At 39.2% G+C, this 13780-nt stretch overlaps 1 protein-coding gene across 6 annotated transcripts in view; it reads right to left on the reverse strand.

Annotated features, from left to right (window-relative positions):
- Positions 1 to 2675: 2675 nt before the first annotated feature.
- The window catches only part of TCF12 (transcription factor 12), a 429352-nt gene continuing 418247 nt past the window's right edge, over positions 2676 to 13780 (reverse strand). For 5 of the 6 annotated variants that reach the window (XM_006831611.1, XM_006831614.1, XM_006831613.1 and 2 more), the window contains 2 exons: positions 9623 to 9776; positions 2676 to 5042 (listed from right to left, as the gene is read on the reverse strand). In XM_006831611.1, coding sequence (XP_006831674.1) covers positions 9634 to 9776 — 143 coding nt within the window. In that variant the 3' untranslated portion in view covers positions 2676 to 5042; positions 9623 to 9633. Of the gene's footprint in view, positions 5043 to 9622; positions 9777 to 13780 lie in introns of those variants that run through there. The other variant, XM_006831612.1, reaches the window with a different exon arrangement.

The raw sequence follows: 13780 nt of genomic DNA on the forward strand, positions 1-13780 counted from the left end.
TGAGGGGCTGTGGAGGCCATGGAAGAGCACCTCTGAGAACTCCCTTCAAGGAACAGCCTGTAGGAGGGGCAGTGAGCAGTTGGCAGTGTTAATTACCCAATAAGCAAGGTAAACACAGGCTTACATGTGTTTACTTATTAATCTCTAGTCAACAATTTTGTATGTTTTCACATCAGAGATTCTGTTTCTAGGTATGGCTGGCACCTGGAATCTCTCCTAATCCCATAGTACCTTCCTACACAATCAAAGCCTCTTTTCACATTTATAATCCCGATACAGTTAGAGTTCCCATACCTAGTAAGTAAGGTTGAGCATGGACTTCCTTATGCTTACTAATCTTTAATGAACACAATGAACACTTTCACATCAAACCCATGTGAAACTGTCCACTACAGATTAGTCAGCGAGTACAAGAAAGCCTGTGCTCATCTTGTTTATTGGGTTACCTGCCCGTGGCCTCAAGTCACAGCATGTCTGCTGCAGTGTTCAGCCTGGTAACGCCAGTCAAGGCTCGGCCACAAGGGCATCTGTACCTCAGCATTCTGTGGACACAACAGACCTAATGGGCATTCTTCTGGCCATGGCCCTCAGCACTTTCTCAGAGCTGTTTGACTGTCTGAGTCTCGTCCTTCCCTCCTTTCTCAGGTGAAGGTTGTCCCTACCTGCCCCTTATTCCTCTCCTTTTACTTTGCACAGGCACAAATTCCAACAAATCCCTGGTCCTTCTAACTCCATCTTGGCCATCTGCTTTCCAGAGGACTCAAGGGGACACAGTTGCCGTTTCATACAGAGTAAGTGGGCAAAGCCTATCTTTTTGAAATGTGAACACTAAGGAAGAAACCTAGCCATAAGAAGGGACTGAAAATAAATGCAATATTTCATAGGACTAGTTCAAAAGCACATTGACGTCAGCAAAAAATTACACATCAATGCCAGACAGATTGACCACTGGGGGATTTACAGGATCAATGTTTACCACTCACAGGATGACTGACAAGGAATCATTTTGGGAGCTAGTTATAAGGGAAACTAGTATTTATTTTTAAAATATTTTCATTTATTGATTACCTGTTATGTGACAGAAACCATGGTAAGGGCTCTTCATACATTGTTGCATTCAATACTTACACAATTCTGCCTACCAGGGATCTCTATTTTCCAGATAAGGAAATGAAGAGGCTAATTAGATGTTGAGTTTGGATTTGAATCAAGGACTGTTTGATGCCAAAGTTAATACTCTCTAACCTTTAACCCTCTCCACACACACAAATGAGTGATGCATATTTAAAATTTTGAGTTTCCATGGAAGAAAAACACGGACTGGAGGAGAGAAAAATTGAAAAGTGAAGCAAAGAACAGAAAAATGAAGTCATTGACAATATTTGGCCTAAAATCAGTAAAGACAAAAAAAAAAAAAGGCAGGGAAGTTTTGTTGGAACATTTTTAAGTCTTCATTTGGTATCAATTATGTGCTCTGGGAAGATAACAGTTTGGGCCTTAGTTTTTATAAATTTGCAAAAATGGAATAGAAAGATAATGGAAAATTTCCATAAACTTTCTGAAGCTTCCTAGGGTGTGTGTGCACATATACTCATACACACACATATAAATATATATAAATACATATACATACATATGTTAAGTGCCATTGCATTAGTTCCAACTCATAGCGACTTTGTCTGTATAGGGTTTCTGAGGAGTGGCTGGTGAATTTGAACCGCTGACTTTGAGGTTCAAACTGACCTTCCAGTCTAGCGCATTAATGTGTGTGTGTGTGTGTGTATATATATATATAATCTTTTATTAAATGACTGCTTCAAAATTTATTTTGTATGAAGAGATACCAAACAAAAAAAAATTGAATTGTTCTTACTTTATCTCCTAAGAAGTAAAACGACCCATTGGGCCCCTAATGGGAAGAGTGGATTTTGTAATCCATCAAGAGAAGCAAACTGCCAGAGCACAAGAGTAAGCTAGGACTCCGCGTATCTCATTCACAAGCCTAGACAAATTGTCCACTGTTTGTCCAGGGAAGCTGTTGTTGTTCCGTGCTGTCAAGCCTGTTCTGACTCGTAGCAGCCCTGCGTAGGGTTTCTGAGGAGCAGCTGGTGGGCTTGAACTGCCAACCTTACAGTTAGCACCAGTGGTTTAGCTATAGCACCCCATCAGGACTCCATGTGCATATTTTTGGTGGAAGAGTGGGAGGGTGGGTAAACGTTTGATCTGAAGCAGTAAATCACTACCATTCCCCAAGAGGCTTTTTGAGAGAAAAGGGATATGAAACACATGAACCAACTGCTTTGAAGAATGTTAAGTCAAAACACCTTATTGGAGTCTTTTTCTATCTTCTTCATTTTTCACTAAGATCTGTAAATGAATAGATTATCTTTACTACACATCATTTTGATCAACCTTCAGGAAAAAGCTAACAGGCCTTCATCAGTAGAGAGCGCACAGGGAGAACTACACAACCCAGAGAAGCTGTAGATGAGCTAGCTGATCAACTTAGTTCTAACAAGTTTAATCCTGGCCCGAAGGGTCTCTCAGATAATGTTGCACATATGCAGATATAAAAAACAGTGTGGGCTTTTCTGGGAGAAATGAGATGGATAGAAGAAAGCAAAATGAACTACTCTCTGAGAAAGAGAAATGTAAAAAAACTCACTAGTTTACCATGTTAAAAAAAGATGGCACATTTATTGCTACATAAATGTTATATACATATTGAGTTTTCTGTTATAGTGACAGAAAAAATTTGAACTTCTTGCTGCTGGTTGAAAAAGTTTATCAATAATACCTTGAATTTGACACAGGATACAAATCTGCAATAAACCAACAATGGAAACTGGAGAACAAGATGAGAAGCAATTCATCTCGGACAATTAGCTCTTACAATACTCCATAGGTACTACACGGTATGCTAGGATCCTACTATGGTCTTAAAATGCTATTGTAAATTTCTGATATTAATGAACAGGTTATGGTAAATAACCCTACATTTTTACTACCTAATATAATAAAATAAAGTAAGAAACTTTTTACTGAAAACTTTTCGATTTCAAAAATCTAGAAAGAGTAATATTTAGAATTCAAGAAATTTTCTTACAAGATTATTGTATAAAAGACTAGCTACAGTGAAAAATAAGCCAAATGTTTTTTTCTTTCTATTTTATGAAGGAAAGCTTCTGGGCATACTGCAAAGTCTAATATAGCGAAAAAGACAACAAGCTCCGAAGAAAAAAGGCCAGGCAGTGGCATATGTTCACTCACACATCATAAGCAACAACTTCTGTTTAGCTGATTAACACTGAAATGAAGAACAAGGCCACAGATAGAGTCTGATGGAATCGGAGAATATATGCAAATTAAAGTAACGAAAAAAGTCCACTAAGTTCACAAACAACTGATGTGCTGGAAACCATCCTGATTGGAGGATCTGACGTTCTGTCTTTAATAGCTTTTGTTCTTTCAAATGAACTGAAATCTTTAAGTTACATAGTGATTTGGGTCCTTTCTTCTGTGTGCTGAATGCCATTGTTGAAACTGGCTATAAAGAATTATTAAGCCAAGACAACCTTGTTTAGCATGTTTTTCTCTCCCAGGGCTGTTGTGATGGAAGACAGATTTCATGGAAGTTCAAAGTGATTATGACGTCTTAAAAAACAACTCCTAAGGATTAGAGACGGGGAGCGGCTGGCTGTGTGGTAGAAAGATGGGCTGACAAGTACTGGTTTCGTGCTAATCTGGCTCATCTTCTTGGGACAGGGGCAGATGGTTTGCAGTTGACTGACTCACCCACTGAATTTCCTCCCCATTGACCAGCCATCCAAATGTCAGAGAAATAAAGGCGAGGAAAAGGAAACACAGGTGACCATTGCTCTTGTATTCCATTAGGTAATTAGCCTCAGAATGCTGTGTTCATTTATCACACTACCTGCCTTGGTGACTTCTGGGTTTTGTTACGATCACCATAATCACAGCCTGGAAATCTTCTTTGTTTTTAAATGCATTTTGTGCTTACTTACAGCTAACATTTTACAAGTACTATGTGTAGTACTCACTGCTTGGAAAAACAAAGCAATTTCTAAAAAAGTAGACTCTTCCTCGTAATTTACACTTCTTGCTATTACAAGCTTTACTATGAAACCTAGAAGCTTGAAAAGTCTTGGTTATTATTAGAAATAAAGCCATGTTTATTTTGGGGGAAAATAAGGGGACAAAATTTCCCCTTTTAAAATCTTAGCTAGGCTATGGTCACAGATGGTCTCTGCTTACCATTGTGAGGTGGATGTGCAAAGAACATATAGGCTGCATGGAGGATCCTGAACTGTAACCATAAACTACTCTTCAGATTCAGTGACCAAATAACACCCACGATGAGAAAAATAAAAATGAGTGAAAAAAATGAGAGTGAGAGAAATGCTATTCCAAGTAATATTTTCCTATTTCATGGAAAACACTATTCATATGGCAAAAGGATAGGAGAGGGCAACAAAAGACTTTTCCCTTCCTTTTTAAGACACTAATAGGTATGCCGGGAATGCTAAGGGCCAATGGTTGTCACTGCTTTGTTCTCTGCACGTGAACAGCTTTAACGAATGCTGGCATCAGCTGAGTATAGATCAGCTTTCCACATTAACTTTTTCCCTTTATATGTAGACCTTACAGTTCCATAACAATAAATAAAATTTGTAGTTACAATGCATTTGTCAATTCAGTTTAGGCACAAGGCAACTTCCACGGTGAGTGGAGAGATCGAGACAGTCTCTGATTGTGCAGAAGCGACACACTGCTTGCAACAAAATGATATGTTCCAAACATCTCAAGGGCTGACGTTCTATCTGATGAGCTTCCTATCTTCACTTCTGGTGGAAGTGTTGACCAGTTGCTTTGATCATAGGATTAACATATGACTTTCTTGCTTCAAGTGTTTTGTGTTTTCTTCTCCCTCCTGTTAGGTTTGTGTCTTCAGATACTCTGAGTTGTCCAAAGTCCTTATGAGGAGAGGCCACCTTCTCTCGAGCCTACTGGTAACTCTGGAACTGTGTGACAGGCAGAGAAGCCAAGGGAAAAGAATAGTGTCAGTTAGTACAGCAGTGTTACGAAGAAGCTCTTTTCACCCCCGCCCAAAAAACGATGCTGGCATTTTTATTTGTACCCAGGTTGCACCACGTTAGAAGTCTGGCTAAATGGCTTTATAAATGAGCTTCCTCCTTTTAAGGTGTAATTGGAATGCTTTTACTTGCTATGTGCTAAGATTTTAAAAGACGATCTGCCGATTACAGAATCACAAACTATAGGGCAGCTGTGGCAATTCTGTAAGCCTTCGTTTTGACAACACTCCAGTTGGCAATCCTGAGCTCTCAGGTTCTGCACCCCCCGCCATTTCTCTGTGATGAGACAAGGCTAATGCAGTCTCACCATACTGTGTTCTTAATCTGTATCTTCTTCCTCCTCTATACCAAACATTTCTGAAGTCAGAGATTGCCCTGCATTCGTTTTCATACTGGTCCCAATTCCTTGTCTATGATGTTGTTGTTGTTGTTAAGTGCTGTCAAATCAGTTCTGACCCATAGCAACCCTCTAGGGTTTTGAAGGAATGGCTGGTGAGCTTGAACCACTGACCTTGTGATTTAAACTGACTTTGCAGTCTAGCACATTAACCACAGAGCTACACCAGGACTCATCCTTGTCTATAGCAGGTCCTCAGTAAGTGTTTAATGACTTTACTAAGAAAACCTCTACACTATTAATACAAATTATATATAAATCTATGTTCCTAATATCATAGACATAGTAGTAACTCTGAAATGTTTCATTGTAACCTTTTTTTTTTTTTTTGGATAGAAACAGAATTATATATCCCTTACTCGCTCATTCAACAGTGTTGTTGTTAGGTGGCATCCAGTTGATTCCAATTCATAACAACCCCATGTGACACAGCAGAACTGCCTTATGTGGGTTCCAAGGATGTAATCTTTATGGGAGCAGGTTGTTGTTGTCAAGTGCCATCGAGTCGATTCCAACCCGTAACAACCCTGTATAGGGTTTCCAAGGAGCAGCTGGTGAGCTTGAACCACTGACCTTTCAGTTCAAACGGCTTTGCAGTCTGGCGCATTAACCCACAGCACCACACTGTGAAGCCATAAGAGTGGGTTAGAACCACCACTTTTTCTGGTAGTGCCTAACCATTATGTCACCAAGATGCCTTTATTAACCAGTAGGCTAGAGCGTTATATGGCAATCGGGGTGGCCACTTGAGACATGTGGGACTACGTGGTCTTTTATTACATGGTGGCAAGTTCTTGTGCTTTTCAGTCAGTCATTCTGTGGTTATTTCTCATTCATTTTGAGTCTAGTAGCAGTTTTTCTGCGGTTCCACTATTGTTGGTTTTAATTTGTTATCTATTTCTAGAAAGAACTGAAGGTTATCCAGTTAAACCATAGAACCTTGCTGAAATTCTCAACCTTTAAGATATATTCTGAGATAATAACCACTACCTATTGCTGTGGAATCATTTATGATTCACAGTGACCCTATAAAACTGAGAACTTCCCCAGAGAGGTTCCAAGGTTGTGATCGTTACAGAAATACACTGCCACAGCTTCCTCCCATAGAGCGGCTGCTGAGTTCAAACCACAGACCTTTCAGTTAGCAGCCACGAGCTAAACCACTGTGCCACCAAGACTCCTTTAATAAACACTAGCCTATAAAAGGAGTCCTGGTTTGGCACTGTCTGATAAGCACCGGACTGCTAACTACAAGGTTGGTGGTTCAAACCCACCAGTTGCTCCTTGGAAACCCTATATAGTTAGGGTTGCTATGAGTTAGAACCGACTCGCTGGTACTTAGCAACAAAGCCTATAAAATCTATAGAGCAATGTACCTTTACTACATTTCTCATAATCTTGATGCCTTTTCACCTTTTTTTTTAAAAAGAATCCTGACACCCCTGTGATAGATATGAATTCTCATTGTATCATTTTCACACAAATGAGGAAATTTCCACATTATGGAGTGAGGTAAAAGTAGAATTATGAAAGCAGTTAAGAACTACAAAAAAGAATGAGGGAGGAAAGAGAAAGCAGAAAGACGTGAGGGTTGGAAGAGAGAGTTGACGAAAAAGCTAGAGAGAGATTGGGAAGTGAGTATGAGAAATGGGTACAACAAACTAGACAAAAAAATAGGACGAAGGCTCTGAAGGAAGTGCCATGGTAGGATGTAAAGCAGTCCTCTCACTAGCTTGGTGGTTATCTGGAAGAAGTTACTGCTCATATTCTTCTTTGAAATGATCTGCCAATTTAGAAAGTCTCTTCTGCATTGAGAAACAGTGACATGTTTTTATTTTTAGACTTCAAAGTTTATGAAGCAAAATATAGTTTTTTCCCTAGTACTTTGATTTTCCACAGACTATGAAACCATGGCCTAAGGTCTTAGAAGATCTATCAATTAACTAGCTACTGCCTAAAGTCTTATAGACCTGGTAATGAGACTTCAGACCATTGGGTGTTTTAGTGAAGGAGTTAGTTGTGGGGGTTTTCTCCAGTAACTTAACATTATAATTTGAACTGACATTTAAATTAAATTAAATGACACTTCATCCCTTTTGTCTTAATTGAAATCTTCACTTTTGGTCTAGTCTAACCCTAGAAGAGACATATGTAGTGGAGGTAGAAATCAAATTATTCAGAAAGAGATAAGTTATTTACCAATGTCTGTCATTTACTATCTTACCCAGTTCCAGACTTTGGCTCAAAATGAGAAGGCCATGTTGGCAGCTGCCCTCCCTCCAGCTGATTGTGACTCATGTGATCTCATGCACACAGAGTAGAACTGCTACTTAGGATTGTCAAGGCTGAGACCTTTGGGAAGTAGGTCTCCAGGCCTGTCTTGCAAGGCACCCTTGGGTGGGTTCAAACTGCCAATCTTTTACCTAGTACCACCCAGAGACTCCTAAGATAGCTACAAAGCTGACCAAATACAATTGTACCTGACTTTTTTTCTTTCTGTTCCATACCTTCTATCCATTTGCCTGTAATTATTGCTTTAAATTTGTTGATGAAATTGAGGAAAGGACTACTCACCGATGAAGGCAGATTGTTGTTGTTATTGTTAAGTGCTGTTGAGTCCATTGTGACTCCTAACGACTCTGCATAGGGTTTCCAAGCAGTGGCTGGTGAGTTTGAACCACTGGACTTGCAGTTCAAACCAACCTTTTAGTCCAGTGCTTATATTACAGCACCATGATGAAAACAAAATTATCAAAATCTATTGGTACTGTAGGATGAGTGCTGGACTGCTAACTGCAAGGTTGGGAGTTCAAACCCACCAGTTGCTTCTTCACAACCTTACACAGGGTTGCTATGTGTTGGAACTGAGTCGATGGCACTTAACAACAACAACATTCCTAATTCATTCTTCTAGCTAAAACACTACTGTTCAAGATAATCGCAGTCTCTATTCATTTCTGACTTGTGGTGTGGCACTGTAAGATCAGCACTGGCCTGCAAACCACAAGGTAGGCAGTTTAAACCCACCAGCTGCTCCTCAGAAACCCTATACGGGGTCACTATGATAGCACTTAACAACAACAAAAGTATTAGCTTAGTCTGGTGTGGTGTTGTAGGATAAGCACTGGACTGCTAACTGCAAGGTTGCTTGGTCAAACTCACCAGCCACTCCTCAAAAGCCCATACATGGTTTCTATGAGTCAGAACTGAATCGGCGGCTCTTAACAACAACAAGCAGGAGCTTGGCGTCCTGGTGTGGCTGTGTTGGACATGTACAGGACTGCTAACAATAAGGTCAGTGGTTAAAATCCACCAGGCACTCCTTGGAAAGCCTATAACAAGGTCACTAAGAGTTGGAACCAACTTGATGGCACTTAACAAGTATTAGTTTTACAAATTAGATGAACACAGTGGACAAAAAAAGATGTTTCAAGTCAACTACTGCTAAGGCAACAATCTCAAATTACCTTTGTCAACTGTTTAAAAAAAAATCATGCGGTTGAACTGTATTTAGTTCATGAAGAAGATAAAAGTTTTTAGCAAGTAAAACACTGTAAGAGGAAGCATTCTGGCCCTATCAGATGCAATCAATTTATATTCATTAACAACACAATGGGGAGGAGCCTTCATATTAGAAACTCACATTATTGATCCAATTGGCAGCAAGGAATAGCTCTCATATATGAGGGGGCTTCATGATAAAGAGGAGCTAGATGGTAAACATAAAACTATCTGATGATACAGACAAGTAGAGGAATGGCGAGAATGAGCAGTAGCAAAAGTATTTTTTGATGAGTCATTTCACTATTGTCGCCTTGGATCAGAATGACAATCACATGAAAGAGTACACATAATGATCCAGAAGAGAAGATGCAAAAGCTCTTTATGCATCACACTTTGTACTATTACACTTTGAAGAGGAAGATAATTTGGTATAAAATGACATTGGCTCTTCCAGCTGAATTATGAAACAGAAAGGCAGAGCATTGGATTCCAAATTATGTGTGACCTTTATAATGACCAGTGTCACCCATGAATTGTTTTAAGGTTATAACCCAGCTTATGACAAATGAAGTGATTCCTTACACTTTCTTCCCAAACCCATACTTACCTGGCTGATGTTTACATATGACCCATAGGGTTGGTAGTTTCACTAAGCCCAGGATGGGTTCCTGGCAGTGTAGTTGGCGGCTCTGCCGATACGGCAGAAACTTTTTCTTCTTCCCTTCTCTTAAGGCAGGCTGCTTTGGGGTTAAGGTTCCTCTCTGAAACAGGGGGAAATAATTTCTGTCATTATAGTCATAAATGATGAATCAGACTTTGTGGTCTCAAATCAAACTGACGTTTTTTTCTTTTTGTGGGATTTATCAAACACTGTGCAATTTAATTTCTATGTTAAATAAGTACAGCATTACAGATAGCAGTGATACGTTCACATAAACATCTCAACATTTTACAAGCCTTTGGATTTTACTTCTTCATGGCCATTTTGTGTGTTCATCATTTTCTGCCTTTGATTTAGCCTGTACTGTTTGCTTTGATCCAAGACAACCCGTTAGCAATTGCTGTCACTAGTCTACCAAGTTTTCTCTGTATCCTTCCAAGATTCAGTACACTGTGCTCATATAACATCTTCGAGGTATACCTTGAGAGAGAGAAAGACCTTTACTTAATCTAGAATCTTACCAGTGTAGAAAATGCTGAAAAGAAATACTCTCAACCACTACTTGAGGGAGCCCCCCCAGTAAGATAGATTGGCAAAGTGGCAGCATCAATGGGCTCAAGTGTGCAAACAATTGTGAGATTGGCCCAGGACCGGGCAGTGTTTCATTCTGCTGCACGTAGGGTCGCTAAGAGTAGGTACCAATTTGATGACACCTAACAACAACAACTTTGGTAGATTGAGTTGTTCTTTCTATTGTGGGAACTGTGATCCAAAAGGCAGCATCATCTTCCTACTATTTCTTATGCAAGATAGCAAAGACTAGATGGCACCTTTGAAGTGGGTGTTTTCAAGAGTAAGAACAGATCAAAACCATTTAGGAACTACTGTCCCTATTTTATTTACTTTAAGTTTTATGTACAAGTTATTCAGCCACGACAGCTTCTGATCTAGTCTCTTGATTTTTATTAGAACACGCTTGTTGCTGTGGTTAAGTGCTGTCGAGTCGATTCCGACTCACAGTGACCCTGTATAGGGTTTCCAAGGAACAGCTGGTAGGTTTGAACTGCTCACCTTGTGGTTCACAGTCCAGTGCTGATCCATAGCACCATACCAGAAGTTAAAAGTTGTTGAAAATATTTTTTAGGCCAATTTAAAATGTCCTGTGCATGTAAAATAAAATGATCATTTTAAAAACTACTCTGCAATGAAAATTATATTTTGTAGAAATAGTAACACTTTATATACTTGATTTTCTTGAAACAAAGGCCCAGTTAGATGCGTCACAACCACAAGACAACTCTTTTTTTCTTCAGGTGTCTTTCCTTTTAAGCAAAGTAAACTGTTACTTAAATGTGTGTAAGAGGTTAAGTCAAAAAGTATTGCTACTAGGATTCACACATGCACAGATTTATTCCAAAGTTTGTTTAAATATGTCTCTGTGAGCAATGGATGGGTGAAGACAAGTTCTGTCAGAAATACACATGTCCTGGTCTCATTAGGGTGATGTAAAAACAAAAGTCCATTCAAAACAGTGACTTTCAAGGGAATCTGCTGGACCACTTAAAATGCTAGGCAAAACGGTCAGCCCAGAAGTTTATAGTGACTGTTTTTGGGGGATCCCAAAGGAGTAATTCTTGATGGATTTTCTTAAAGCACAAATGAAATTTCTATCACGACAATGTACCTGACTCATTCTGTCTTACAAGAATTTTCTTGGGAAACCTTATCCTATTTACCATGAAATTTCTATCACGACAATGTACCTGACTCATTCTATGTTACAAGAATTTTATTGGGAAACCTTATCCTATTTACCCTACAGCCTGGATCTTGCTCCTGCAGACTTGTGTTCCCCCAAACTCAAAACACGTTTAAAAGGAACACAGTCTGAGTCCCTTGAGGATGCCCCCAAACTGTTTTTTTGATGTAGTAAATTGAAGAGTGCAGAATTCTTCGGGAAGGGGTTAGAGAGACAGAAACACTGCCTTCAGAAGTATACAGTTCTAGATGGAGGATAGTTTGAGAAACAATAGCTTCATATTTTGATATTTTTGTTTAATAAAGGTGTATGGTTTTATTGTAATACTTTTTTTACTTACTTTCACATTACATCTATGGTTTACCTGAGTTTTAGAAAGAGTAAACTATTGACATCACTAATGTATAAATGATAAGCATTTCATTTTAACATTGTTTTCTAAGCCCCTGCATTTAGGAAAAGTCATGAAGCCTATATAAAAACAAAGGGGCTTCAAAAAAGAATTAATGAAGGAATAAAAGTATACTCTTACTTTATCAGGATAACTAGTAGGAGAAGAAAGTAAGTTCACTGTTAATGTAAAAATATTAAGTGCTGTTTCTGAAAATTGGACCTCTGACCAATAAGAGTTATTTCCCTTAACTGTGGAGACAACAGTTTCATATAATGATCAGAAAGACTGATGAGTGTAGGAATTAACATATAAAATATAAATGGATTTGAAAGTTTTCCAATTGAAACAATTTCACAATTCTTCTGTAATGAAACATTGGTTTTAGCCAACCAGGATACTAGGAACGAGGCGGCATGATTTCAATAGCTGGAAAGGACTAGAACCAAACAATCAAATTTCTACAGTCAGACCCAGGAACACTGGTAGCTTAGTTACAAGTTACAAGTCAGGCTGCTGATCACATGGTCAGTAGTTCGTAACTACCAGTGATTCCACAGAAAAAAGATGAGGCTTTCTGCTTCTATAAAGATTCACAGCCTCAGAAACCGTATACAGGAGGGCTATGAGTCGGAACTGACTCCATGACATACCACCACCACCACCACAGTCAGACCTAAGAGCATCCAGGGCTGAAAAGCCAGGACATACCACAGATCAAGAAGACGCTAGGAAATGTGAAAAGCACTCTAGTGTGAAGAGGAAATGCTCCCGCTGGTGTTTCACACCTTTGAGCCTGTGTGAACAGCGGAAGACACACCTGTGTTAAGTAGCCAGCATGTCTGATGTAGAGGTAAGTAGAAGACCTGCGTACCTGCAGTGCATAAGAAATGATTGTTTTCCCAGTCTTCCACTTTATTGGCTTTTATTATGTACTTGAGGACTTGGCTCTCTTTTTTAATACCATCGCCACCATTTTTGGCTGGATCAAGAGTCACTTTTTGTTATTTTTACTAGGTAAGTATTTGTGATTATGACTAGGAGACACTTGCTGAGTCAGCCATTTTATGGGGATTATTTCCTTGTTCGTATAATAACTTGTTTATCCTGGAATTAACAGTTGCCTTGCCTTTTTCTTTGTTAGTATTTCCATTCATTCCCCTCCCACTCCTGGCTGGTGGGCTTGACCCTTCGACCTTGTGGTTCGCAGTTCAGTGCTTATCCTGCAGTGCACTTATAAATTCGATTTCTTCATTTCTTTTCTAGGAACTTTCTTCCTGTAGCTAATGCTCTGTTTTCAGTGTTGAGCAACTACTCCAGTAAGCCTAGTACACAGTTCACCAAAGGGTTTTCTTTTTGCGGCTCTTCTGTGTCAGATTCTTTGTTTCCTGCATGCCATGCCTTTGTCTTTCTACGTCCTTATTTGCTTAAAACATACATTTGAGGTGCTTTCTGAGAGAGAACATAAAGCCCAAAATATCCACTGCAGTTGGGTAAATTCCAACTCGAAGTAACCCTAGAAAGCACAGTACAACTGCCCCACAGCGTTTTCAAGGCTATGGATCTTTATGGAAACAGTGCCGCTGGTAGGTGACATTGTGGTTAGCAGATGAGCACTTGAACCATTTCACAAATCTGAAATATCTTTATGCTCTCTTCATCTTTGATTACTGTTTTGGATAGGTACAGAATTCTAGATTTTAAGTTAATTCTCCTTAGAATTTTGAAGTCGCTGCTCTACTCTCTCCTGGCATCCAGCACTGCTATTCAGAACTGATGATATTTAATTTATTTTTCTTTTGGATATGAGTTAAACTCAGTCTCTGGAAGTTTTAGTATAGTTTCTTTAGCCCTGGTGCTCTGAAATTTGATGATGACAGAGATCAGTGTGGGGTCATTTTTTACTCATTGTACTTAGTACAGGATTGTTGTTGTTGTTAGGTGCCATCGAGTC

Source organism: Chrysochloris asiatica, unplaced genomic scaffold (assembly GCF_000296735.1).
Source record: "Chrysochloris asiatica unplaced genomic scaffold, ChrAsi1.0 scaffold00004, whole genome shotgun sequence".
Taxonomy (NCBI): Eukaryota; Metazoa; Chordata; class Mammalia; order Afrosoricida; family Chrysochloridae; genus Chrysochloris; species Chrysochloris asiatica.